This window comes from Macrotis lagotis, chromosome 5 (genome assembly GCF_037893015.1).
Source record: "Macrotis lagotis isolate mMagLag1 chromosome 5, bilby.v1.9.chrom.fasta, whole genome shotgun sequence".
NCBI classification, from domain to species: domain Eukaryota; kingdom Metazoa; phylum Chordata; class Mammalia; order Peramelemorphia; family Peramelidae; genus Macrotis; species Macrotis lagotis.
The window spans coordinates 229520792-229548275 of record NC_133662.1 but is presented as its reverse complement, the minus strand read 5'-3'; the positions used below and the strand labels follow the sequence as shown (position 1 = coordinate 229548275).

General features: G+C 48.2%; 1 protein-coding gene across 4 annotated transcripts; it reads left to right on the top strand.

Annotated features, from left to right (window-relative positions):
• Nucleotides 1-1795: 1795 nt before the first annotated feature.
• On the top strand, nucleotides 1796-27450 carry PI4KB (phosphatidylinositol 4-kinase beta). 4 transcript variants are annotated; one of them, XM_074188820.1, is made up of 13 exons: nucleotides 1796-1908; nucleotides 2646-3006; nucleotides 10669-11593; nucleotides 16217-16261; nucleotides 18608-18835; nucleotides 20387-20614; nucleotides 22025-22134; nucleotides 22354-22458; nucleotides 22620-22743; nucleotides 23300-23565; nucleotides 25436-25568; nucleotides 25680-25800; nucleotides 26577-27450. In XM_074188820.1, exons 1-13 carry the CDS (start codon nucleotides 1839-1841, stop codon nucleotides 26756-26758), a joined length of 2898 nt encoding a protein of 965 aa, XP_074044921.1. In that variant the 5' UTR covers nucleotides 1796-1838; the 3' UTR covers nucleotides 26759-27450. The 4 variants fall into 4 exon arrangements, with proteins under 4 accessions (XP_074044921.1, XP_074044922.1, XP_074044923.1 ...); XM_074188822.1 differs by lacking the exon at nucleotides 1796-1908 and adding an exon at nucleotides 3726-3812 and having other exon boundaries at nucleotides 2917-3006; XM_074188823.1 differs by lacking the exon at nucleotides 1796-1908 and adding an exon at nucleotides 9720-9918 and having other exon boundaries at nucleotides 2943-3006.
• The last annotated feature ends 34 nt before the right edge of the window (nucleotides 27451-27484 follow it).

The window sequence follows — 27484 nt, the reverse complement described above, 5'->3', positions numbered from 1 at the left end:
TGTTACTTGTTCCCTTCCAGTCTTCTTCCATCTTACTTCATGTATTCAGTGATCCAGTTGCTGTTATTTCTCACAGAAGATACCCCATCTTGAGATTCCAAGAGTTTTCATTGCATTCCTGGAACCTTCTGCCTCCTGGCTTCCTTTAAGCTTCAGCTCAAATCCACTTTCTTGAAATGGCTTCTCCCTGTCCTCTTAGATTGAGACACTTCCCTCAGAAACAATAACTCACCCCAAGGTAAATTTGGGGAGAAGGAACTGGTAGTGAACAGGAAAGGTTACATGGGTAAAGCTGAATTTTGAAAAGAAATTGTAGAGATTCTAAGCAGAAGAAAGGAGGCAGTACAATCCAAGTAAAGGAGAAAGCCTAGGCAAAGACCTGTTACAAGTGGTAAAAATCATGGGGCATCTATCAAGAACAACAAAACACCAGGTTTGGCTGGACTGCGTTGTGTATGAAAAGGAATCAGGTACAAGCCTGGAAAGGTAGGCTGAAGAGCTTTAAATGACAGAAGAGAGGGGTGGCTAGGTGGCGCAGTGAATAGAGCGCCGGCCTTGGAGTCAGGAGTACCTGGGTTCAAATCTCACCTCAGATACTTAATAATTACCTTGCTGTGTGGCCTTGGGCAAGTCACTTAATCCCCATTGCCTTGAAAAATCTAAAAACAAAACAAAACAAATAAATGACAGAAGAGGTTGTATTTGATCACAAAGTTAATAGGGAAACCTCAGAATTTACTGAGCATGAGTTTTTCCATGGCCGGACCTGTGCATTAGAAATATCTGCCTGGCAGTTCTATGGAAGATAAATTGGACAGGGAATCATTAAAGTGAAGGGTATCCAGAAGATGGTGACAAGGATGGTAAAAGTTCTCAAGTTTCACTGAGAGGAGAATTAGTTGAATGATTGGGGAATAGTTAGCCTGAAAGAAAGATTTAAAGGAGAAGAAATTATAGTTTTCAAGTAGTTACTTTGCCTATATATAAATAATTATTCAGATTGATATGTTCATTTTCTTTGCAAATGGGAATAAAGGGGAAGGTAGAAGAAAGATGGCTCTTCCTTAATTAAAAATAAAATTTAATTTTAAAAAAAACAAGTATTTTAAGGGTTATTACATAAAAGAGGAATTTTACTTGTCAAAAGACTTAGATTTAGGTTTAAGTTTAAGAATAAAAGGGAAAATATTCTTGTGGTCCCTCCCTTTTTCCACCTATGCTTCTGAAATAATACTCCTCAAGCACTGTGCTTCATAAAAGCTGTTGGGGACACCAAACTTGGAACCTGAAGATCCGAATTTGTAGTTTCAAAACTTACTAAGGATCCCATTAATGATGGGATGTTTCATCTCTTATCTTACCACAATCTCAGTCACTGAGAAATCCTCCCAGCTTGCTTTGGACCAGATAGAACAGATCTGTCTCTGCCTCCTTGCCTCGCCTCTCTTCTCTCTCTCTCTCTCTCTCTCTGAATGGGCATAGCTTCAGGCAAACTATGACCACCGCCGCTGGGTCCCTCTCCAGTGGTCCTGATGGGCCACTGGGCCCCGCTGAGGACCAAGGGAGGCTGGTGACTTGGCACAGCCCCCCATCTAACCCCCGTGCGTGCCCTGGCTTCCCCTCCCCGGGGTGGTGGTCTTCCTCACGGAAGGGCAAACCACCACAGGGCCGCCGCCAGCAATTACGCTGCAACCTCACAAACACGCGGGGAGTGGGTACTGTGATGATGCCCATTTTACGCGTGAGGAAACAGTCAAGGAGCCAGCGGAGGCGGGGCGGGGGCGTGGTCCGGGTCCGGCCTGGCAGGGCAGCGCTGACCCCGGGGAGCCCCAAGGCGCATGCTTGCGTCCCTCTGGGCACCTGAGTCGGGGTGGGGGCACGGAGACACGTGCCCGGGGCTCCGGCCAGGTACGGCATCCGGCGGCGGCCCCCGCCGGGGCTCCGGGGCGGGGAGGGGTCGCGGGCCCCCGCAGCCCGGCTTACCTGGAAGGGGTGCGGTCAGAGCAAGGCGCCCCCGAAAGCGGGGGGCCCCGAAGTCTCCCGGGGCGCGCTGAGACTGCCGCGGACAAGCGGGTTCGGGAGGGAGGCGGCGGCGGCAATGAATGAACCCGGAGTCACGTGCCCGGCCTGGGGGCGGCGCCTCCGCCGGCCCCGCCCACGCCCCGCCCCTCACTCACCCCGGGGCGGCGGCCGGGCGGGGAGGGGGGAAGCGGCAGGTCGGGGCCCGGCATGGGGGGCAAGGCGTCCCCTCTCAAGCGCGGGAAAGGCGGGGCCTGCAGAGGAAGGTTCGAGCCCTCGGCCCGGCCCCTGCCAGGCCCCCCTCTTCGGCAACCGGGGGCGCCCCAACGGACCCGGAGCTTGAATGAGCAGGCGCCGCCTCCGAAGCCCCGGGTCCTCCTCTGTGTACAGTCTGCATAATCACCCCAAAGCCCCGCCACCCCTTTTCCTAGCGCGGACTTCCTGAATTGTCCTCCTCGGCTCCCTTAGCCAGCTCCGGGCGGCTCGCCCCGCCCCTCCGCGGGACGCCCCGCCCCCGGCCCCGCCTCCTCGGCCTAAGGTAGCTTCCTCTGCCCTCCCACCCACGCACACACCCCCTTTTCCATTTCTGGGTAGGCGCGCCTTAGACACCTCAGTCGCCTCCATAGGTTACTATGGGCTCCGCGGGGTCCTGAGCGCCGAGGACGCGCGGAGGAAAGTCCCCGGGAGGCAGGGCTCGGACGCCGAAGCAGACGCGCCCGTCAGAGTCCGGTGTGGAGGAAGCCTCTCTGGCTGTTCGCAGCGCGGGGGGCCGCCGCGCCGGCGGCCCGGAGTCGAGGCGGCTCCAAGGCCCCCGCAGGCAGCGCCGAGGGCAGCCCCGCAGCCGGGGCCTGGTGCAGCCGCCGCCGCCGCTGTCAGGGGAGCGGAGGCGGCCCATGGAGCCCGGGAGCGGCCGCTGCTGCTGAGGCGGCGGCGCCGGCGGCCCGACACCGACGCCACACCGCGGCCCCTCGGCGGGGGTCCCCGCAGGTAAGGAGCCCCTCCCCCTCCGGCTGCTCCAGGCCCCCTCCCCCCGGTCCGACTATAAAAGCGGCCCCCCGCCCCTGGCAGCACCTGCCTCAGGTTCCCTCCCAACTTTTCCCTCCCGCCGCGGAGCCTCCCACGGACTCGGCCTTCCTCCTGCGCTAGCTCCTCCCCCAGCTCCAGCCCCCCGCCCCCCTCGCCTCCCCCCTGCCCTCTTGGGGCCCCCCCGCCCCCCTCGCCTCCCCCCCTGCCCTCTTGGGGCCCCCCGCTCTGCGGACCCTCCGCTCTCGCACTTCGCCCTGTCACCGGGCTCGCGGTTGTGGAAACCCCCCGCCGCCGCCGCCCGCTTCCCTTGTGGCCAGCCCGGCCCCCCCGCGCCCCCAAAGGCGGCCCGGGAGGACCCCCTGCGCCCGGGAGTGGCGTCGGGGTCCGGCCCTCTCAGGGGCAAACAGAACCTGCAAGGACGCAGTAAGGGTGTTAGGAGGATGCTTCTGGCTTTGCCACGCTTCCCTGCGAGACTCGGGAGCGGCCGGGGCAACCTTTGAGCCCATTCTCGAGTATGCGCCTGTGGAGGCGCGGAGGAACCCCGGAGAAGTCCCTTTGTGGTTGACGCTTTGTTCCCTGGGCCCCGGCCCCTCGAAGCTGTGTGACCTTAGCCACGTTGTGACCCTGAGCCATTCACTACCTTTCAGGGGCGTTTCTAAAATGCTCGTTTCCATCCGCAGACACTAAGTGGGTTGACAAGTCAGCATGGATGAGGCTGTGGGAAAACTGGATATGGCCTATTTAATTTCAACCCTGTTGCTTCCAAGGTAGTGGAGAAGTGTCTTTCAGTCCAGTCTCCCTCCCGATCCAAGGCAAATTGTTTAACTCCTCCTTCTTACTAAAAGAATAATTTTGTTGACTTCCTAAGAGTGCTATTTGTGTGAGACACTAAAAAGCAGTCAGCATAACCAAGAAGTATGGTCAGTAGAAGGAGCCCTGGGGAGGTAAGACTCCTGGGTTCTGCTTGTGACTTCCTTATTTGACCCCCCCCAGAGTAACCTTAGGATATTGGTCAACTCTGTACAAGCCAACTCTGTGTAGTTTTTAATGCAGGAGCTGGATGAGGAACTGAATCAGACTTACCTTGTGGTGTTTGTAAAACATTTTGGGGATTATAATAAATTGAAAGACAAGTAGTCGTATTCTTGGGAATTTGCTACCTTGTTTTCTTTACCTGATAGACCCATGGCCTACAGTCTCTCAAATTAACATGGTTAAAAGAGAACCCCTAGCTCCACTTAATTTCTCATCTACCTAAGGCAGTTGACTCAGCCTGCTTCCCTGCCTGATCAATAATCCCATATTCCAGTGCTTGTAGGCTGAAGTGAGAAGAGATCTTCCAGTGAAACATGCTTTGGAGTTGGTCTGCTTCTCTGCCAGCCACCAAACTCTATCATGGTGATTTTTTTTTTTTTTTTTTTTTTTTAGTTTTTGCAAAGCAATGGCTTGCCCAAGGCCACACAGCTAGGTAATTATTAAGTGTCTGAGGTTAGATTTGAACTCAGGTACTCCTGACTCCAGAGCCAGTGCTCTATTTACTTCACCACTTAGCCGTCCCCTATCATTATGATTTTAATGAAGAGACATTTAGTAGATTAGGTGTTTTTTGGCCCCTATCTGGTTCTGAAGTAATTAAAGGACTTCACTTTCCATCTTCCTTCTTGTCCATTTCCTACCTAGGAACTGTTGCTAACCCTTTTTTTCAGGAAAATTGATTACCTAGAAGGTTTTGAAAGGATTCATGTTCACCTGCAATACCAATTTTACCTCCAGCCTCTTTTCCTTTTCTCCTGTCTTTCTTTTCCAATTTAGTTCTTTATTATAGGAAGAACACTTTAGGCTGTAAAACTCATGAGCAGGGAAGGAGAACCTCTCTTCTGGTAAGAACTTTGATGGGAAACCACACAGGGAAATAGGGAGTGATCCAAATAACCAAAAGGATTGGGTGAAAGAGAACTCAATTAGAAAAGAATAACTAGGCTACCCTTTCTTACCATGTGTCATTTCCATTTGATGCTCCCAGAACTGGCTGAGGTCTCTGTCCAGAATCTGCCAGTGCTGGCTCCTTGGCTCCATTCCCTCAGATGCAGCTCAAGGAGCTCCCAGTCTAATTCATTATTGATTCAGCCACATTTAGCTCACTTGCCATCACTCCACTTGATGGTCCCAAGAGAAACTCTGCCCAAAGTTCAGTCTCCTCTTGGGACCATTGCTGTGATTTTTACTTGGTTCCTGATTGGACCTGAGCTTGTTTAACTATATGTCCTGGAAGTTGAATTGTAACCCATGAAAATGAGAGGCCCCAGCTTCTACCATCGGCAGTAATATAAGAGAGGCAAGATGGGATGAAACTCTCATAGATAAGGTTGAGACTAGACCCAAGAATGATACTGACCTAGAGCTCTGAAGATTTACAAGGCAGTGTCTACATACTTTCATTTGATTCCCACAACAACTTTGTAAGGTAGGTGCTCTTATTACTCCCATTAAACAGATGGGAAACCTGGAATGAGGAGGCTTCCTGACTTCTGGGCCATTTTTTCTCTCTTTAGGCCCCTGTTGCTCACAGGTTCATAGGACCAAAGATCCAGAGCTAAAAGGGCTCTAAAAACATCTAGTCTAGTCTCCCTAGTTTTCTGGTCAAGGCAACTGTGGTACAAGAATGGATAGCAACTTATCCAAGGTCACACAGGCAAATTAGAAGAATTCCCTCCCCCAACCTCCACCAAAATTAATAAGCATCAGGAAGATTGTGGTTGGTAGCACAGTGGATAGAACACCATTCTAGAGTTAGGAGGATCTGAGTCCAAATATGGACTTAAGACACTTAATAAATGCCTAGCTGTGTAACCTTGGGCAAGTCACTTAACCCCATTGCCTTAAATAAAATTAAAAAAAAAAAAAGGAAGATTGTGGTTAGGAAATTCCTTGGACCTGTCAGGAGAAATCAAGAAAGGCTTTCAATTAGCTTTTAAAATTTCTTAAAAGAAACTACAAGGGCGGCTAGGTCGCACAGTGGATGAAGCATTGGCCCTGGAGTCAGGAGTACCTGGGTTCAAATCCATTCTCAGACACTTAATAATTACCTAGCTGTGTGGCCTTGGGCAAGTCACTTAACCCCATTTGCCTTGCAAAAACCTAAAAAAAAAAACTACAGAAGGGAAGTGGCATCAGGCAAAGGGAGCACACATTTATTCAACTGCTTGAAAAGAGTTAGATTTGTGCTCTTTGGCCCTAAAAATAAGTCTTCTGACTCCAGAGCAAGTATTTTTTCCCCACTGTATTAATTCTGCCTTCTATTAAAGGACCAAGCATCATGTTTCTTTCATTGGGGTTGTTCTGGTAGCAGGAAAGAGGAAATGACTTGTTTAGAGGCAGAGGACTGGATTTAATGACTTCGTAAAGGTTCAGAAGTAAGAAAGGTCTCAGAATTCAATTCCATTCCAGAAGCATTAAGCACCTACTTTGTACAGAGAACGCTGCTACTTGAGGATACAGCCCCAGCCTCTAAAGAGCACATATTCTGGGGGATAGGAGGAAGTAAATCAGAATTACCAGTCACAGGATGGCTGTCCTTTGACCCAATGAAGGCTTTTGTAATCTCCTAGATGGACTCCTTGATTTAGGACTGGAAATGGTCAGAAAAGTGGGTCCAGAAAGGAGAAGTAATTTGCCCAGCAACACAGTTAACAAGGAGCTGATAGAGCTTGTGTCCAAATCTATCATCCTTCCCACTGTCCCGCTAAAGAGACATGATGAGGAAATGGGGGAAAAGGTTGATCTTTAGCTCTGGTAGACCCAGCTTCAGACACAGCCTCAGTGGCATTGGGTAGGGAATAGCTGAGAATAAGAAGTCTTCTGGATGAGCCAGCAAGTGTGAGCAGCCTCCCTTTGTTGCACGTGTAGACAGCCTTCCCTTTGCCCTCTAATAACCCTGGATGCTCAGCCCAGCTCACCAGACACTGCCCAGACATGAGCTCCCTTGTCAGTACTCCCACTCCCAAGCCAATCACTTAGCCTCTCCAGTTTCCTTTTCCATCCAACAGGCTCCAATAGGTTTGAGGGAAAGGAGCTTCCTCAAGCTGGACAGTCTGAGCTTGAATGGTCAGATAGGAATGGGGATACTATGGCCCTTAAAGCCACAAAAATTGCAAACCAAACTGGATTTTCTAACCTCACTGGTTTTTTTTTTTTTCTTTTTCTCTTTCCCTCTGGCAGAGCCGAATGGGGTAGAGAGAATAGATTCAGGACGCGATGACCCAGTCCTTTCGCTTACTGCCCTATAGTTGTCTTCTTCCTGTGAAGCTGCCCTCTGGTCATCCTAATTTTAAAACCTATCCTATGAAACCAGTACAGTCCATATTTGGGACAGGGACTTTGGAGGATCAGAGAATTCCTTACTCCCTTTGACTTTCCCCAAAATGTGGAAACAGTCTAACCATATTCCCTTTTATGTCTTTCCCTATCTAACTCCTCCAGTGTTTCCAGCTTCCCAGCTCAACCTTAAAACTAAACCCTGATGATCCCTAAGTACTAGAGAAACTAGGAAGGTGGTTTTTTTTTCTTTTTTAATTATATACATATTTTATTTGTTTTTCCAATTGCATACAATTGTAATTTCTTCCAAACATTTTTTTTGCAAGGTTTGGAATTTTACAATTTCTTCCCCTTTCCCTCCTAGTCTTTACATTTGTTTCCATGATATGCATAGATTAAAATTGAATGTGCTGAGAGAAAAAACAAATCCATAAGGAAGAAAGAAAATATTAGAGCTTGCAAAATTAAGTAATACATAAGACAACTTTTTTAAAAATTGAAGATAATAATCTTTGGTCTTCATTTAGACTCTACAGTTCCTTCTCTGGATACAGATGGTATATTCTCCATCATGGAAAGGAGGTGCTTTCTTGCTCATCCCTCCACACCCTTTCCCAAATCCAGTTTAGGAAACCTATCTCTGGTTCAGTCTGTGTCATAGGGAAGCATTTGTACCTTGGTAATAGAGGAGTCTAGCTCCACACCCCTTGGCAAGCCTGGTCTTCCAGAAGAGTTGGAAGGAGAGGTTACCAGAGACTGGCTAACAGCAAAGAAGGCCCTTGGAAACTGGTGAAGTGAAGTCCTTTGGGAAGGTTCTGGCTTGTACTAAGATAAGGAGAGGCATGTGATCCCCCTATGCTGAAGCTTATACCTTCCTCTTCACCCTCTCCCACCACTAATAATGTTAAGCTGCCATCTATTTGCTAAACCTCTGAAAAAACTCTGAAGCTTTGCACATACGAGAATAAATCAAGGTCACTTTCACTAGAACTTTTGGGAAGAAGATTGAACTCTGGGAAAGCTTAGAAGAGGATCTTAAGAGCCAATAAGGGGGGCAGCTAGGTGGCGTAGTGGATAAAGCACCAGCCCTGGAGTCAGGAGTACCTGGGTTCAAATTTGGTCTCAGACACTTAATAATTACCTAGCTGTGTGGCCTTGGGCAAGCCACTTAACCCCATTTGCCTTGCAAAAAAAAAAAAGAGTCACTAAGGCAGAAAAAAGTAAGAGGAGAGGGATTATGAGAAAAGAAATTTGAATAATGACTACTGAATAAAAAACTCTTAGCTGCTATATCAGTTCCTTACTGACTGAAAATAAATACCATGACAATATGGTCCTAACTGAACCAGAGCTATAGTATTAAAAAAAAAAGTAGAGAGCCCTTCAGAGGTGTGGTGAGGAAAGATTGAAGTCGTCTTATGCTTATGTTGTATGAGTACGAGTAGAGACAAATCCACACAAGTAGTAGTGCTGGTTATGCTGCTCAGAAAGCAAGGCCCCCAAGGGCCCTGCCCAGCTTTGGGAGGGGGCAAAGTAGAACTTGCCACCCCCAGCCACCACCAGAATTAATTAACATCAGGAAGATTGTAGTTAGGAAATTCCTTGAACCTGTCAGGAGAAATCAAAGATGATCATGGACTTAACTTTGAAAATCTCTATGAGAAACTGCTAAAGGGAAAGGTGGGTAGGCCATGGGAGTATTTAAAAGGTAAATTTGTGGGGTGGCTAGGTGGCATAGTGGATAAAGCACCAGCCTTGGAGTCAGGAGTACCTAGGTTCAAATCCAGTCTCAGACACTTAATAATTACCTAGCTGTGTGGCCTTGGGCAAGCCACTTAACCCCATTTGCCTTGCAAAAAAAAAAAAAAAAGGTAAATTTGTTCTCTTTAGCCCTGGATAGCAAAGCTAAAATAACCAAGTAGAAGTGAAAAACTTCCAAATAAAGGAGCTTTCCAAAAGTTGACTGGGCTGCTTGGTAAGTGGTTGGAAACCACTTGTTGGTTGTTTTGTAGAGAGAATCTTTTTCAGATAATGACTGGACTAGATGACCTTGAGAACACACTTCAGGTGCTTCCCTCAGTTTGAATGAGGTCTCAGTAGACACAGAAGTGTAGACCAGAAAACATCAGCTTGGGTTGACCTGTACTCCTTGTGTTGTGTGAGAAAGGAGTGCTCAGGCCCTCCAGATGGATCTGCCTTGGACCTAGGCTATAAAGTTGTTGTTAGGACTCAGAATGCACCTTCATGCTGATCTTCCAGTGCCCTTGGCCTGGCCTCTGTTGTCTTGTTCTGGATAATCTAGAATTAACAGTGTCCCTCCTACCCCGATCCAGTAGGCTCACTGTGTGATTCTCCAGTTTCTCTAGTTGGAGAGAAGTCTAAAGGGTGACTCTCTGTATGTGCCATCCAACTCCTTCAAGAATAGGAAAGGGTGTCATGAAAGCAAACAAACAACAGAACGGTGAAAAGCTAAAGACAGAGAATCCTTATTCTAAAGTGGTTTTCTCTTATACCGCCCTCGCATGGTTTCCAATGTTTACAGTCTTAAAAGGGCAGGTAAGAACACATGTGGAATCCACAGAAATCCATCTGTACCTTAGTGAGGTCTTGGGGGAGGAGTGATAAATGAGGATGGCTTTCTAGGGAAGGTCAGGCATCTGCTGAAGTTACTAGCGTGACAGAGTTCAAAAATAACAAATCTGCCCTCAAAGAGCTTATAATCAAATCAGGGATGGGGTGAGGAGGAATCCATGGATGGAAATCACCATAAAGTCTGTCTTCAGGTGACTGTCTAGGAGAGGTTGGGCTAGAAGGTCTTAAGGGAAAAGAGTTCTTGTCTTTCTTGAGGGGATAAGAAAAGGCTTTCTGAACTAAGCCTTAGAGGAAAGGGAAGGTTATAAGGAGGCAGAAATCAGTGGTCCAGAATGTTACAAGTGAAGTGTGTATTAGCATGGGAAGATTGCTAAAGGGCCCAAGCACGGGAGGAATCGAGGAAGGATAGGAAAAGAACTTTGGAGAGGGGATGCAGATGGAAGGCATCCCCAGTCTAGTTAAGGAAACAATGTATATGGATGTGGGAAAACATGGTAAACACACTTCAAGAGCAACATATTAGCTGATGCAGGTGATGACCAGGTGTATCCTTATTTCATAAAGACAAAGTAAAGGATAATTGAGTGTGGGGTAATGACATTCCAACTAAGAAATACTCAGGGAAGCAGATTGTAGGGAAAACTTCATGGATCTGGGAAACAATAGGTACTGGAGGGTAGAAAAACTAACTTGTTTTTCCTTTTCCTTCCCTAGCTTGGAAGTGCTGTGGCTGGCTGTGGCCATGGGAGACACAGCAGTGGAGCCAGCCCCCCTGAATGCCTCTTCAGAACCTACTCCAAATCCACCAGGAAATAATGGGGGTGCCCTGCTCAGTGTCATCACTGAGGGGGTTGGGGAGATGGCAGTCATTGACCCAGAGGTGGCCCAAAAGGCCTGCGAGGAAGTGTTGGAGAAAGTAAAACTTTTGCATGGGGGTACATCCAGCTCCCCAGAGGGACCCACCCTTGAGCTTGTCAATGGGGACAGCATAGGCAATGAACTTCGCTGCCTGGATGAGCCACCCAGCCGCATCCAAGAGGAGGATGAGGTGGGGACCTCCGGCTCAGCCAAGGGCGTGAGAAGGCGGCGGCAGAATAACTCAGCCAAGCAGTCCTGGCTGCTACGGCTATTTGAGTCCAAGCTGTTTGACATCTCCATGGCCATCTCGTATCTGTACAACTCCAAAGAGCCCGGTGTTCAGGCTTACATAGGCAATCGCCTCTTTTGTTTCCGCAATGAAGATGTTGACTTCTATCTTCCCCAGCTGCTAAACATGTACATTCACATGGATGAAGATGTGGGAGATGCCATCAAGCCCTACATTGTGCACCGCTGCCGCCAGAGCATTAATTTTTCCCTCCAGTGTGCCCTCCTGCTTGGGGCCTATTCTTCGGACATGCACATCTCCACCCAGCGACACTCCCGTGGGACCAAGCTCCGCAAGCTCATCCTTTCAGATGAGCTGAAGCCGGCTCATCGAAAGCGAGAGCTGCCTTCCTTGAGCCCAGCTTCTGACACAGGATTGTCCCCCTCCAAAAGGACTCACCAGCGCTCCAAGTCGGATGCCACCGCCAGCATCAGCCTCAGCAGCAATTTGAAACGCACAGCCAGCAACCCCAAAGTGGAGAATGAGGAGGAGGTAAAATGCAAGGATTGGGTCAGGAAGAATGTTGGCAGGACTGCATGGGCTTAGGGCTTCTGCCTGGGGGTTTTCTTTCCCATATCCTCTTCCTTCTTCAAATCTTCTTTTGTTTCAGGCAGGAGCATGGAATTGTAGAGCTTAAAAGCTTAGAAAGTATCGAATCTAGCTTCCTCATTTGGTAGATGACAAATGAAACTCTTGAATTCTTAACTCATTTGCCCAAAGTCACCCAGCTAGTTAGTGAGCAAAGCAGGGCTCCCAAATCTCAAGACACTCGTTTTTGCTAGGAAGACAATGAAGGCCAAGATTGTAGAGGATGACCTTCTTGTGGCAAGGATTCCTCCCCACCTCTTCTTAAGATCTGAGTCATCTGCTTGAAATCCCCTGGGGAGTGGCAGGGTCTTTTGGGAAAGGAAAAGAACTAAGAATGTATATGTCATAGACAATGTAGAAAAATATCTAATAGAGCATTAACTCATTCTCCTGGCCTTCTGTCATGAGAATTGCTTCTTCCCCTCCTTGTAGATTCAAGGCAAATTTCATTTGTTGTTATTTCATCATTTAATCAGAATGCCCTTACTACATGTTAGTACTCGGGTTATAAAGTGAGGGTGAAATAGTCGGCCTCTCTACAATTTCCCATTTTCCTTCTGAGAGGGAACAGGAAGGGGGTAAGCAAGCTAGATAGGAGTGGGCGTCAGAAGCTCTCAGTTTAAAACCAGAGATAGGAGGCGATGAGAAGACAACATTGGGATAGGTGTGTGGCCTACAATGGGGGAGCTTGTATCAGCAATCCACACCTACTTTCCAGTCCCCAGCTGGGTAAATAGCAGGGGAAGCTGCCCCGATGCACAACCGACTGTTGGTGACCTGGTGTCCCAGCCAGACAATGGTGCCCCAGTTCTCCACCACTGACTCACTACTGGCCAGGGTCCCAGACTGAGGAATTGGCCCTTGCTGGAAACCCTGTGTGGTTAGGGTCTTGGCCTCTCCACCATATCGGGGGGGGGCACCACTGCCCAGACAGTAAGGATCCTATCAACCTGTCCATGGGGGGACGGGGACTGTGAAAGCTGTGAACCCTTATCTAGAACCTGCTATCTCTGGGAATTAGACTTTGTAGGCCAACTTGTCTGGATCATGTGGCAGAGTGAATTCCTGTGCTCTAGCCCAGAATCATTTCCCAGAGACCCCCCTCCTGAGACTGTCACTTGTACTTCCTGGCTGCTGGATTGGCCTTTGAACAGAAGCTGCCTCTCTGCATCTTACATCCCCATGACTACCCTCTCCTAAGATGGGGCCGTTTCCTTCCTCATTGGATGTGGAGATAGGGAGCATCTGTTAGCTTTCAGTGGGCACTGCCTCTAGGAACTACTGTATTCTGATAGGTAGAGACAACTGGGAGGGTGGTGGTTAGAGCAGGGCTTTTTTTTTTTTTCCTCTGGGGTGTCACAAGTATGGCAGTCAGCTGTTAGGCCCTTTCCAGAAGCAGCAGTAGTATTGATCCAGTGCCCATGAAATAAAAGGATTCAGGATCAAGGCTGTAGACCTGCAAAGAACCAGCTAATTTCCAGATGCTTCCCAACCTCCTTGACCTCAGAGAGTTCAAAACCAGATATAGATTTTAGGACTCTCTATGATCTTATGTGACCTTTCCAAAAACTATGTTCAAACATGCTGGGGCCACTTTATAGGCCTGGACTTTTCTCCCCTACTTTGTGTAGCTCTTGTCTTAAGGCTGGACACACTTTGACTTTGGTGCTTTCCTTCAGTAATGGATGTGTAACTGGTGTCCTTTTTTCTTGCTAGTCCTTTTCAGGCCAGAATTGTTAACCAATCCTTATGAGTAGTTGGGCCAGGCCTTACAGGTAACTCATTTTCCTGACTTGGCTCTCTATATCTCAGAGGTCACTATTTCTTGGGAGAAATGAGGGTGATACCAGATCCCCAAACTCTCACAGGTTATCGAATGCTAAAAAGATTAGACATCTAATTCCATTGCCCTTCCCTGAGGGAAATGTGATCCAGAGACTAAAGATAGAGACCTGATCCCTTCTGTTGTAATAGGGAGTTGTTTTATCTCTAAGGTAGCATTGGAGTCTTTAGTACCTGAATTCTGTTCCTTCAACACTCACTTGCCAAATGCATTTTAGAAATAGTGGTTCAATAGCTAAAGGAAATAGTAGTTCTCCTACCCACCTCTTCCCATTTTAGAGCACTAGTGGGAAACAGACTGAGGCCCAGCCCAGCTCTCCTTCAATCCTCTCTTTCCTTTATCATTTATTGATTTATTCAGTTATTCAGCAAACGGTTGTCACACTATACAGAGAGCTCTCTGCCAGTGATATGAACACATAAAGATGAAAAGGAAAAACCACTGCCCTTGAGGCAGTAATTGTACAGACATTTCAGCTGGGTTCTGACTCTTTGTGGCCCAATTTGGAGTTTCTTGGCAGACATGCTAGTTTGCCATTTCCTTCTCTACCTCATTTGACCAGATGAGGAAACTGGTAAACAGAGTTAAACGACTTGACCAGGATCACATAGCTTGTAAGTGGCTGTGGCTGGATTTGAACTCAGGTCTTCCTGACTCTAGGCCCTGGGCTTTATCCATTTCGATACCTAGCTGCTCATTGCCCTCGAGGAGCTTGTGGTGTAGTAGGCAAAGCCTCACTGTCTGGGGAAGTGGTTAGGGAAAGACTACTTCTCTCCCTCCCCCACCCCCACCCCCCAACTCCAGTCTGGAGGATTAGGCACAGCTTCCACATTTTTTCTCTCTGCCTTGTATTTATCCACATTTTGCAGGCTCAGTTCTAACCAGATATCCTTCCCCTTAATCTTCACTACCTGTCTCTTAATTCAAATGGGGATTATGTAAGGCGGGTTAGTGGAGCAGACTTACCGAGACTTGGAACTCAGCTTCCTTCATCTCCTACCCACAGACAATCACAGGTCAGAGAAACCAAACTAACTTTCCTCAGCTGCTAACCATTTCTAACTTAATTGATTCCTTTGCCACCACAGTAGCTACATTTTGGTGATCTATCTTGCTTTCTTGGGACTATCTCAACCTTTGTACAGAGAAATCTGGTCCATGTCATGCTGGGAGCCCCAGCCAGCCTGCCAGCATGGTATTACTCTGATGTCAGCCTCCTGGCCCAGCCCTGCTCCCTGGAGTTCACTTAGTGTGAGTGTAGAGGAGATCATGATAACTGAGTAGAACAGCCTTCCCCACAGAGTGTCCCTGAAACAGAGAGGAATGGGGGAGACATCAAGAGCTGGCTATTCCCAACCAGGTTGGTTAGTACAAGTCATTCTATCCACTCATAAAAGAAGGACTTGGAGGTCTGGCCTTGGTAGTCTCGCTACCTTACTGCCACCCCCCCCCCCCCCCGGCCTTGGAAATGTGTGTGGAAAGGTGAGATCTCTGAGATGGACTTCCCTATGCCCTCTTCCCTATGCCCTCCCTTGTTCCTATTTTTCCCTAAACATCACCCTGACTTCCCCAATATCCTATCTTCTTCACCACTCTTCAGGTATTCCAAAGAAAGAGGCAAGAGTTGGGAAAGTCTTCAGATTAGAATAGTGCAGTTAAATAAATACTCAAGTCAAATTCATTGAGTTAAGTGTTCAAGTAGAAATTAAGATTTCTAAGTGACCATTCATTAGTCTTTTCAGAGGGAGGGAGGAAGGTAGGATTCTGTCCCTTAAGTCCAGGCAATTGTCTGTACGTCTAACTCTTTCCCCCCCTTCCCAAAACCCTGGAAGACTTCATTGTGTGGGCCACAAGATGGACCCTGTTCCAAGGGCCACTGGGACTTAGTGAAAGAAGAGCCACAAGGGACCTCCCAGAGCCAGGAAAGGTAGAGAGTGCCTCAAAACACCAACTTTGTCACAGACTTAATTACAAGCTGCACCTTGCAGCTTGGAACAAAATCAAATCAGTAGATGCATACATATTCTGATGTCAGCCTCTAACTAGTTCTTATTGCCCAGTAGACTAGGGAAGATGTCCTGGTTTGGGGACCTTTCTCTTCTGTTCCCTCTTGCATGCAGAGTGAGATGGAGCTTGTGATGTGATGTGGAATTAGAAGTTTGTGATTCATCCATCAACTTTTCACCTCAGCTCTTTTTCTTCACTATGTCCCCCAAGAGTCTGGTGGAATTGGAGACCCCTAATTTGAGGACCATATATCCTGTAACACCTGATCCTTTGGAAACCACTAAATCTTGGAGCCTTGACTAAGAGTGTTAGACTTAAGGAGAACTATCTCTATCTGGAACTCCGATCTGGATTTTTTTTTTCTCTGAAATAAGGGCCAAGAAAGAAGAGAAAAAAAATGGAACAACAGAGATTTGCCACCCTCCTACATCCCTCCCACTGACTCTCCTAGGATCTGAACCTGCCTCTCCCCATTTTTGAATAATGATAGTGTTAGGGTCCAACTTCAGAACTGGGTTTAATTATTTAAAGAACATTATAATAGAGATATGAAAGAGAAGTGGTTATAATCAAAATTGGAGCTAAATTCTTTGCCTTTTTCTCTCTCCCTTCCCCTCCCCCTTTCTCCCCTTGCCCTCTGGCCCCTTTCTCCCCTTGCCCTCCGGCCCCTTTCCCAGGAACTCTCCTCCAGTACCGAGAGTGTTGATAAATCATTCAGTTCCGTAAGTGGGGCCAGGCTGGGGCTGGGTGGCTGACTCCCCATGTCCGCCCGTGGCAGCATTTCCTCTCCGTCCCCAGATCTCTTTTTAGTCCTCTCACCTTTACCCAATTGCCAAGGACAGCCTTTAAAGGACTCCTTTCCACCTGCCGCACACCCAGGGGTCCCAGACCCTCACTGGCTTCCCTTACAGAGAGGATCTCCCTTCCCCCATGCTGCCATTTGTCCTGAGCCCTGGCTGAAATAGGTCACAAGTGGTCAGTGAGAGCCAGGGGAACAGTCCCCTCTCCCAGGTATTGGTGGGAATGGGCCATTGGAGCTGACCCTGGAGTCCATTCTGAAAAGGATTCTTCCATACACCCCCTTCCATCTTATCTCCTCCTCCTCACCTGGGACCCTCCATTGAACACCCAGAACACACAAGGAACGGACTTGACCTGAAAAGAAATGTTTACTTGCCCACAGACTATTTCACAACTGCAGCCTCATTTCTTCTACATCCAAGTACCCCTATTTTCCCAGTTTATTATCAAGAATGTTTCTTACTCCTCATCTTCTTTGCCTTATCTGTCTTGCCATAAGTCCCTTTGGTTGAAGCTCTAGTACATTCCCTACCCCTCCAAGAATTTTATAGGATCAAAGACCCTGCCTCTGAGCAGAGACGTGAGAGGAAATGCTGGGCCCTCTGGGAGTTTGGATGATTGATTTTTATTTATCTTTTTTTTGTGTTTTGATTTTTAACTTGTCTCCCCAATCAGTTTTCTGTGTTCTGTGCCATTCCTTTTTCAATCATGATTCCTGTCTCCCCTGTGGGGTGATATATACCACTTAATCAGCTAGTTTGGCTGATTCTACTGATTGAAGGATCAGGGAGAGTCCCACCCTCTTTTCTGAGGTGGCTGCTGTGAACATGAAGCCCAGAATAGGGATAGTCTTTCCACCTGAGTGACCACATCAGAGGACTGGGGGTGGGGGAATGTGTGAGTTTCTGAGTTCATTCTTCTTTTCGTCCTTTTCCCCTCACTGAACACTTGGGGGTGTCTTTGAGAACTGGAAGCCTTCCCACCCCCATCGATTTTATTCCTCAGGCTCAACATTCTAAATTCATGAAAAGAACTCAGACCAATTCTTGACTGGGATCCCTGAGGAGTCCCTTCTGTATTTCCTAGCCTTAGTGGCTATGTAGAGGTAGGGCCTGTACCATGTGACTTTTTCAAGAAGCTCATTCTTGCAGTATTAAGTTAGAAATTCTCATTTAGGAAAAATAATCATAAGAAAAAAAGTTTAGTGAATGAAACTTATTCTTGTGAAGGAGTAGTCTATTGAGAGGGAATGAAGTCGGTCAATAAAGATTTATTAAATGTCTACTATGTGCTGAGCGGGGAGGAGCATGTGGATTAGGAATCTGAGCTGGGGGTCTGGATAAATTCTTTCTCTTGATGGAGGGGGCCAAGGCTAAAGAACTCCCTTTTCACTGTCTAGCCAAGTCCATCTCTTCCCACCCAGACTAATCCTGTCTCTCTGAGGAGGTGGCTGGGGTATCCCCCATACCAGGCCTCTTAAATACTGGATGAGTCATTTCAGAACCAGCTGGCTTGAGACTGCTGTTGGTGCTACTGGTTCAGAACTGGAGAGGGGAGGGCAACTCAAAAGACATGGGGTTTCCCTTGAGAATTGAGAGTGAGGCAGCAATCCAGCTCTTGGGTCAGGGGTTGAGAGAGGCTGCCCCCTAGCCTTAACCTTTCTTGGTTCTCCCTTTAGCTGCTGTTGCTTTTCCCCATTGATTTTTCACCTATTATATAAATTCTGCTCTCCCACCCCTGCATGTCCATTGCTTGCATGTGGAGTGATGGGAGGGAGAAGGGGAAGGGAAGTGTCATTTGCAGGTGCTTGGGGTGGGATTTGGGGGAGTATCCTTTTTTTCCTAAGGAACTAGCAACTAAAATCTCCTTGTCCCCATCTCCAAAGGAGCCAGTAGGTGCCACCTACCACCACAGGTACTTAAGAGAGACGGGAAGTTCAGTAAGTCAAAATGAGACGTGTTCAGTGAGAAAGAGACATGTCTCACTAAAGGATATTCTGAAAAATCTCAGACACTTTTCACTATACCCTCTCTGCATCCTGGGGATGTGAGGAGCCTGACATTCCTTCTGACCTCTCAGAACCTCCAGTGGGTTCACGGGGGTGATGGGAAAGGTCTTGCCATTGGACCAAAAACCATCCCTCAAACTCTGCTTCTCCTTGAATATCAGGGAACATTGATATGAGTTGATCCAAAGGGTCTTTGATGAGTAGAGCATGTCTGGCAGCTATATAACTCCCTCCTATCTCTTACCCCGATACTTCATAGCCGGTCAGACTGGCTCCTGAGCGAGAGTTCATCAAATCTCTGATGGCAATTGGCAAGCGACTGGCAACGCTGCCTACCAAGGAGCAGAAGACACAGAGGCTGATCTCTGAGCTGTCCCTCCTGAACCACAAGCTCCCTGCTCGAGTCTGGCTGCCAACTGCTGGCTTCGACCACCATGTGGTTCGGGTGCCCCACACCCAAGCAGTTGTCCTCAACTCTAAGGATAAGGTAGGTAAGCTCCCACTTGTCCCCTACGCCCCGAAGCTTCCCTCAATTTCTCCTAGTTACTCAGCACCTCCTGTATGCAGATCATGGTGGCTAGTCTCATGCAGAGCCTAGGTAAAACCTCGGGCCTTCCCTCATAGAGTTTATTCTTTCTCCTCTGATGCTTGCTTTTTGAAAGCCCTAAAGTAAGCTCTGGGTGAGGAACTTGAGGCTTTCACTCAGGTATAGTATGGAAAAGCTAAAAGGAGACAGGCTTGGATTTGGGTGAAGAGAAGCAATTGAAAGGTGAAGGGTGGGCAGGAGAAAGAGTCAGAACTGCTATTTACTAACATTCTTAATGACACAGCCCCTTCAGTGTGCATAGTTCTTTGTACTTCTGCAATATAGTTTACATGCATTTTCTTACTTGAGCCTCAAGAAGTTTAAAGGTAAGGAGGACAGGTAGCTTTAATCTCACCTTAGAAAGAGCTAAGTGAAGGTTGGGAAAACTGGAATGATTTGTCCAAACTCACATAGTATATCACTGGCAAAGTTGTTTGGGCTTTCGAAGTCTCTACTCGTGCCCCCAGATAAGAGCCTGCTGTGGCTCCCAACCAAGCTCAGAAGACAAGGAATGTAGACCAGACAGCACTGCCCCTTCATGGCCCAGAGTGGTCTACCCAACAATTTTTCTAAGCTATTTTTTTTCTTAACCAGTATTATTTTTCAGGGCAATGAGTTCTTGAAGTTGAATATCTGTTCTCTAAAGTGTAGGACAGATGTTCCATGTTTGTTCTTTTTATTTTTCCTAGATTCACCTTGCTCAAACCTGACATGTTCTCTCCCAGCTTTCATGTTTCCAGACTTGAAAAGCCAATCTTTCTATTATTTCCTGTTAGACCAGCCTCCTATCCCTATCTCTTGCATCATTTTAATTGCCCTCCCCCCAACCTTTATCCACCTCAGTTATTCCTTTCTGCTCTGCAGGGATCAGAATTACTTAATTGGACTTCAAAGGAGTTTAATTTGTTGGGTTTGTTTCTCACCCCTTTAGTGCCCAATTTTGTTGGCATTGGGGGCACCACCACCCATAGGGCCAACATCTTTGGGATGTTCATCCAACTCATCCACCAGTAGTTTAGCTTCAATCTTCCCTGACTCTCTGATCTGACTCCTCCCACGGCCACAAGGCCTTTCTCTTCCTGAAGCCCATGCCCTTTGGCTCACCTTTTTGTTAATGTAGAGAATGTCATGTCATCAGACAAGTTGAGATTTCCGTCTATTCCTTTTTCCAAACCTTGGATCCTTTAGGCCAATGTCCCCATTTTACAAATAAGGAAGCAGAGACCCACCAAGGCAATGAGATTTACTAAGTCACAGGTCTAAGACTTGGCAGAGACAAATTTTGAACCCAGGTCTCCTAAGTCTAAATCCAGTACACTTTCCCCTCCACCTGCTGCCTCTGCACAGTCTCTTCAGGGAGGTGATAAGTGTCCCAGTCATCAAAGAATGTCCATGAAAAGGAGAAGAGAGGTGCTGAAGCAGGCAGTTTAAAACATCCTTCTCTTCCCTCAGGCACCCTATCTTATTTACGTGGAAGTCCTTGAGTGTGAAAACTTTGACACCACCAGCGTCCCAACTCGGATCCCTGAGAACCGAATTCGCAGCACTCGGTCTGTGGAAAACCTTCCCGAATGTGGCATCACCCATGAGCAGCGAGCGGGAAGCTTCAGCACTGTCCCCAATTATGACAATGATGATGAAGCCTGGTCTGTGGATGACATAGGAGAGCTACAGGTGGAGGTGAGAAATCCTGAAGGGTCTGTATCCACAAATGACATGTGCAATATCGAGGGGAGTGTGTGTGTCTGTGTCTGTGTCTGTGTGTCTGTGTGTGTCTGTGTGGCCCTCAAAGCATAGAATTAGAACGTGGCACCATGTGATCTGAGGGTCAGGGAAGGAATTCATCTAATTCCAAGCAGGAGACATTGATAAAGCAGCTTCAGAGCCTGGGACACAGTACTGGGCCAAGCGCAGTCCCTGTCCACACAGGCCTCATGCATAGGGTGTGTAAAATAACGTTAAGGGGATGCCAAAAAAATCTGGAAGGTCAAAGGAAGAGTATACTGTGATTGACTCCCTGGTGTTCAGGGAAGACTTTTGGGAGGTGGCAGCACTTGAGTTAGACTTTAAGGAATGGGTAGAAACTTGGCAGGAGGCAGGCCAAGGAACAGTATGAGCAGAATGTCACAAACATTAGAGTACAGGATAGAGGTTGGTGAGTGCCAAAGAAAGGTCAGGCTGCCTGGGGGAACAGTACCATGATTCCCAGACCAAAAGGTTCTGAACTGGATTCAGTACATAGGATGGTTTTGTGCAGAGGAGTGAGTGGTATGTGGCCATATAGATGCATCTGGTCTGGCAGTAGGGTGAAAGATAGATTAGAAAGAGAGAGGAGGGAAAGCGAGCCTTGTAGTCTCAAGAGACTTGTACAGCAAGGCCAGGGCCAGGAAGTACAGGTATTCCCCCCAAGCCCCAAAGCCCTGCTCTACAGGGTATGTTGAGCATCTTTCATTTGTGTACCAGTAGGTGGCTAGTCAGTGTGTGAGATACAAGCACAACTGAGACCCAGGCTGTGGCTTCAAGTAAGCGATGATCCTGTTGAGGAAACGCAGACATACACCCACAGACAATGGTCTGAGAAAACAGACAGGCACACAGAACACACACACACACACACACACACAAACACATACCCACAGACAATGGACTGAGGAAACACACACACACACACACAAACACACACACACAAACATATACCCTCAAAGTTAACTGGCAACATGATAAGAAAGCATTAATTCCACTGATAGACAAGAAATGATGTCAGAATGAGGAAAAGTGAAGCTTGAGCTTGGCCAGTGTTGGTGACATTCCAAAAGAGGAGATGGCTTTCTGTGCCCTGGGGAAGATTCACGGGGAAGATGTAGGATACCTGCTCTCAGGAATCTCCCAGCCTCATAAAGAAAAAAATGCCCATTGTGAATCTCTCTAGACTTGAAGGGGATGATCACAGTGGCATCAGTTTGGGAATCTGGAGCAAGGTCTGGAAGGGCCTCAGAGATCACCTCCCCGAGGTCAGGATGAGAGGGAGGGAAAGAAGACTTGAGAGAAGGGAATCTGCTCACCAGTACTGCCTCTCCCTGCTCCCCCCAGCTCCCCGAAGTACACGCCAACAGCTGTGACAACATCTCCCAGTTCTCTGTGGATAGTATCACCAGCCAAGAGAGCAAGGAGCCTGTGTTCATTGCGGCAGGAGATATCCGGTACGACCACCCAAGAACTGCGCTTTCTCCTTTGACCCCTCCTTCCATTGGCACTGACCTGCCTGCCTGGGGGCTGCTCTCTATGGCCACTGACCACTTTGCATTATTTTTAAAAAAAAAAAACCTCATTTGGGAAGGACTGGCCCAGAAGTGGACCATGGTCCCTCCTATGGAGGTCATTCCTTATCCATGGTCAGTGATGGGTTTCTCTCCTGCCAGGCGACGCCTCTCAGAGCAGCTAGCCCACACCCCTACTGCCTTTAAACGGGACCCAGAAGACCCATCAGCAGTTGCCCTCAAAGAGCCCTGGCAAGAGAAAGTCAGGTGAGTCTCCACTCTTCTACTCACTGATTTCTACATTGATCCCATAAACATTCCCATCATACAGACGTACAAACCTAAGCATCCACTTGCCCAAGTTAAGTGGAAGGTGACCCTGGTAGGAACTGGCCTGCTCATTGGTTCTTCCCTTCTTGTGTTTACAGGCGGATACGAGAGGGCTCACCCTATGGCCACCTCCCCAATTGGCGGCTCCTCTCGGTCATTGTCAAATGTGGAGATGATCTGCGGCAAGAGCTGTTAGCCTTCCAGGTGTTGAAACAACTGCAGGTAAGGCTTTCTGAGGAAAATTTCTTGGGTCTGGGCTGCACGGGCTCCATTTGGGAACACTGCCTTTTAAGAAGGCTACAGGGACCTCTCCTGGAGACTTTGAGTACTGCATCTGCCCCATCTTGACTTCTGGTTTAGAGGGAAGAGGAGTTGTAACTGGGCTGGGTTTGATTTAAGACCTTGCTATTCTCTCTTCTTTCTCATGCCTTAAAATGACCTCCCTGCCTTTACCTACTTTCACACAAAGAACTGGAGAGGCCTCTCTTTACATGAAACTCTCCCTCCCTGGGCACCATCTTTTCTCCATTCCTGTGTCTCTCCTTCCTGGCCCACTACTGTGTTGTGTCTGCATCCTTCTCCCATTCTTTTTCCTGGACTTCCCTACCATCCTTTGTAGTTCCCAGCAAGGTCTTTGGATTTTGCTTATCATGTTTCAAGGCCACCTTGGTTACTACAACCCTGAGCAAAGAAAAGATAGCTAAGAAGGCAGTTGGGTCTCTTCTCCCTCTAGCCCAGTCACCATCTTTACCCAGCATATCCTTGTCTCTCCCCTCAGTCCATCTGGGAGCAAGAGCGTGTGCCCCTTTGGATCAAGCCCTACAAGATCCTTGTGATTTCAGCGGACAGTGGCATGATAGAGCCCGTGGTCAATGCTGTGTCCATCCATCAGGTGAAGAAGCAGTCCCAGCTCTCCCTGCTCGATTACTTCCTACAGGAGCATGGCAGCTATACCACCGAGGCATTCCTCAGTGCCCAGCGCAACTTTGTACAAAGCTGTGCTGGCTACTGTCTAGTCTGCTACCTGCTTCAGGTCAAAGACAGGTAAGTAACTGACTTCATCCTGCCCAGCCCCAACCTGGACTGCACCTGCTTTGCCTATCCAGAATGCATCTGCATTCTTATCAGTTGCGCTGAAAGCTGAATAAGCAGGACCCTTGTCTTGACATAGAGTCTGAAGCTGGTGGTCAGTGATTTGGGAAAAAGAAACAGAGCTTGGCTTCCCAGGGCTCTAGGAAGAGTCTGAAGCAGAGAGGTGTGCTCCATAGAAACTGAATTTTCAAAGCAACAAAGCCATGCAAACAACATGCCAGATGTAGAGGGGGAGGGTGTTGTTTTTGCTAGAAATCCTTTTCCAAGGCCAAGGATCAGGATTCTGAAGTTTACTGAAGCACAACTACAATAGGACCAAGCAGAGTGAGGGCTGAAAAGCATAGCTATCTGCCCTTCTGGTTCCTGATTTTCCTCTTGGAGAATAAGAGAGATTCTGTTGGTGAATAAAGGAATCTTACACCAGCCAATAAGCTGTGGAACCTTTTTTAAAAAATGATTTATGGGGGTGGCTAGGTGGCTCAGTGGATAGAGCACCGGCCCTGAAGTCAGGAGTACCTGAGTTCAAATCTGGCCTCAGATACTTAATAATTACCTAGCTGTGTGGCCTTGGGCAAGTCACTTAACCCCATTGCCTTGCAAAATCCTTTAAAAAAAAAAAGAAAGATCCATGATAGAGGAGGTGAGTTTATAAGACCCAAACACAGGAAAGAACAGAAAAGTTGTAGCATATTATACAGCTCCCAACTTGTTTAACATAACCAAAGGGTTAACAAGCGTAGAACTAAATTAGAAAAAGATTGTATAATTTCTCCACTCAAAAGTCAGCTAATTTCCAAATTCTAGTTCTGCTTCCCATGGTGCTCTGGTGGTTGGTTGGAAAGGAGAGCTAGGAGACCTATTTCCCTCTGGGCTGTCTGACTTAAGGCCCCCATCCCCCTGGCCTCCTTGAATACAACCATTTTACTTAACAAAGGCCCTGCCTCGGTGGCCTTGGCTGGGCTGTGTTATGCTGAATAGGGCCTGGCCTTGCCCTCCTTCCCCAGGCCTTGGCTCCTTTGCAGACCATTCATTTGGTTGGAAGTCTTCAAGATCTGGAATTTCTTTCTTTAATTCATATCCCCCTCACCCCTCTAATTAATGTGACTTCTAGGTATAAGGTATTCCACTTTGATTTTCTTTTTTGCAGTTTTTCTCATCATTTTTCAAAAGCGAATGTAAGCATTTCTCCCTGCTTCTGTGTTTCTCCTCCTGGCAGCTTTCACACAGTTGGTTGGCTGCTGCTTATTTGCTGTGGGCTGGTAAACCCAACCATGAAGTTCATTAGAAAATATGGATTAGGGGTGGCTAGGTGGCACAGTGGATAGAGCACCAGCCCTGGAGTCAGGAGGACCTGAGTTCAAATCTGGTCTTAGACACTTAATAATTACCTAGCTCCACTTAACCCCATTTGTCTTGCAAAAAAATAAAAAATAAAAAATAAAGAAAATATGGATTAAGCAAAAAGTTGTTCCAAGAGATTGGCCATCATGCAGCCGCCCCCCCCCCCAACTCTTTGTGTCAGTTAATCTTGAGGTTCAGAGACTGTTCTGACCTGGTGGCTCCGTTCCAGATGGTTATTGCTAAATAAGTGAAGTGCTGGTTGAGTTTTTGCTTGTTGTTAATGACCATTTTGGACCCTGCAGCCCTGGCTGGCATTTTTTCCTTCCTCAGATGGTTTCTTTTGGTTGAGATCCCAGCAGGACAGGTAAAGATGGCTGGGCTGGGAGCAGGCCAAGATATTTTCATGGGGTGGGGGGGTCATACTGATCTGCAAGCATGCCTCTACCTCCTTTATGGACAAACATCTCTATCTTTTCATCAGGCACAATGGGAATATCCTTCTAGATGCTGATGGCCACATCATCCACATTGATTTTGGCTTCATCCTGTCCAGCTCTCCTCGTAACCTGGGTTTTGAGACCTCAGCATTTAAGCTGACTACCGAGTTTGTGGATGTGAGTTGTAAAGCAGTCCCCAACAAGCTCCCTGCTGTGGGGGGGAGTGGGGAGGTCCTCACCAAGGCTGTGGGATCCTGACCAGAGATTTGAGTTTCTGCTCTTCTCCAGGTGATGGGAGGGCTGGATGGTGATATGTTTAACTACTACAAGATGCTGATGCTGCAGGGGCTCATCGCTGCCCGAAAACACATGGACAAGGTGGTGCAGATCGTGGAGATCATGCAGCAAGGTGGGAGCCCTTGTGCCAAGGTCTTGGAGGGGCCCACCCTGCCAAGAACCTGAATCCTGGCTCCACTAGTCCATGGCTGCTTCCACCCTTAACCCAGCCTTGGGCAGCCTTGGATCTCCAGGCTCCACCTCTTCCTGGAGCCTTGGTAGCCACTGTCTTTCATCCAGTCTGAGTCTCTGCCCCATCTTACTTGAAAGTCATCACCCATATATCACCATGCCCCCTGGCTCTTAGGCTATTTTCCTTCATTCTCTTCCTTTCTTCCCCATCTTTAACCCGGCCTTTCATTTTCTGCCAAGTCTACCTTCCCTGTTTGCAAAGATCTTCCATATCAGTACTCAATTGGGCCACCCCTGGCCCCACCCTACAGGTCGTCGGTGTTGCTCAGGAGAAACCCTGCCCAGCCCCGCAATGACGGTGGCCCAGGTCATCTGTGAGTGCTATCTAGCTAGGCAGAGACTGCAGCCAGATAAGTGCCAGATCAGTGCCCTCACCTGGCTCCTAACTATAGCTCTGGGGCCCTGCTCTGCCTCTCTCTCTTACCCACCCCCTCCCTGTGGAAGCCTGTGCCCCACCCCTGTACAGTGAGGATGCCCTTGGGGCAGGGCCCCCCCAACTTTTCCCTTCTCACCCTCTACCCAGCAACGCTCACTTTGGAATCATGTCTTAGGGTTGGCACATGATCTGAGGAACAACAGAATTGGGGTGGGGGGTATTGTGCCTATGGGTATTACAGGGATGATGACACCCCCCCCCAATCCTCCATTCCTCCCCAGGCTCTCAGCTGCCCTGCTTCCATGGCTCCAGCACCATCCGCAACCTGAAGGAGCGTTTCCACATGAGCATGACGGAGGAGCAGCTGCAGCTGCTGGTGGAGCAGATGGTGGATGGCAGCATGCGGTCCATCACCACCAAACTCTATGACGGCTTCCAGTACCTCACCAACGGCATCATGTGACACCCTGCTGCCAGCCCCAGGGAGCAGTGGGAGGGACTGTGGGAGACTCCCTGGGAGGGTCAGTGTCCACCCAAGGGAAACAATGGTGAGCGAGCTACCAAGGATCATGTGGTAACAAGGAGAGAGCTTGCCCCTGGGGGGTAGAGGAGTGTGTGGGGAGGAACCTTGCTGGGGTTTCCTGGCCCCCCAATTCTGTGACAGTATTACCACCTGACAGGCTCTAGGAGTCACTGCCCCCTAATGAAGATGATGAGTTTAGAGGATATTAGTTTGAGGGAAAGGGGACCTTTCTGGGGTCTGTAGTTTTCCTTACTGAAGTCACAGAGATGATTTTTGGAACCTGGGGTCTAGCTGTACAGTTGCTCCACAGGCCTCTCTTTCACCCCATCCCGCCCCTCCCTGGCAGGGAAGGGTTACAGCACATACCTGGCATTTCCCCTACTGGAGGGGGAATCTGGTCCCTGTCCCTCCACTTCCAGTGTCCCCATCATGGAAGCAGGGGAAGGGAATTGATAGGGCCTCCTGCCACAATGATGTGTAGGTCCAGTCCCTGTCCTGCCTCAGGCCCTGAGGGGAATGGGGATACCTGTGACTGTTCTAGCCCCACTCCCCCGGCCTAGGGAAAATGCTCTCAATTTTTTATTTTTTTTTTTTTTTTTTGGTTTGAAATAAAGTCCTTAGTTAGCCACCTGTCTTCTTGCTGAACTTGGTTGAAGTACAAGCGGC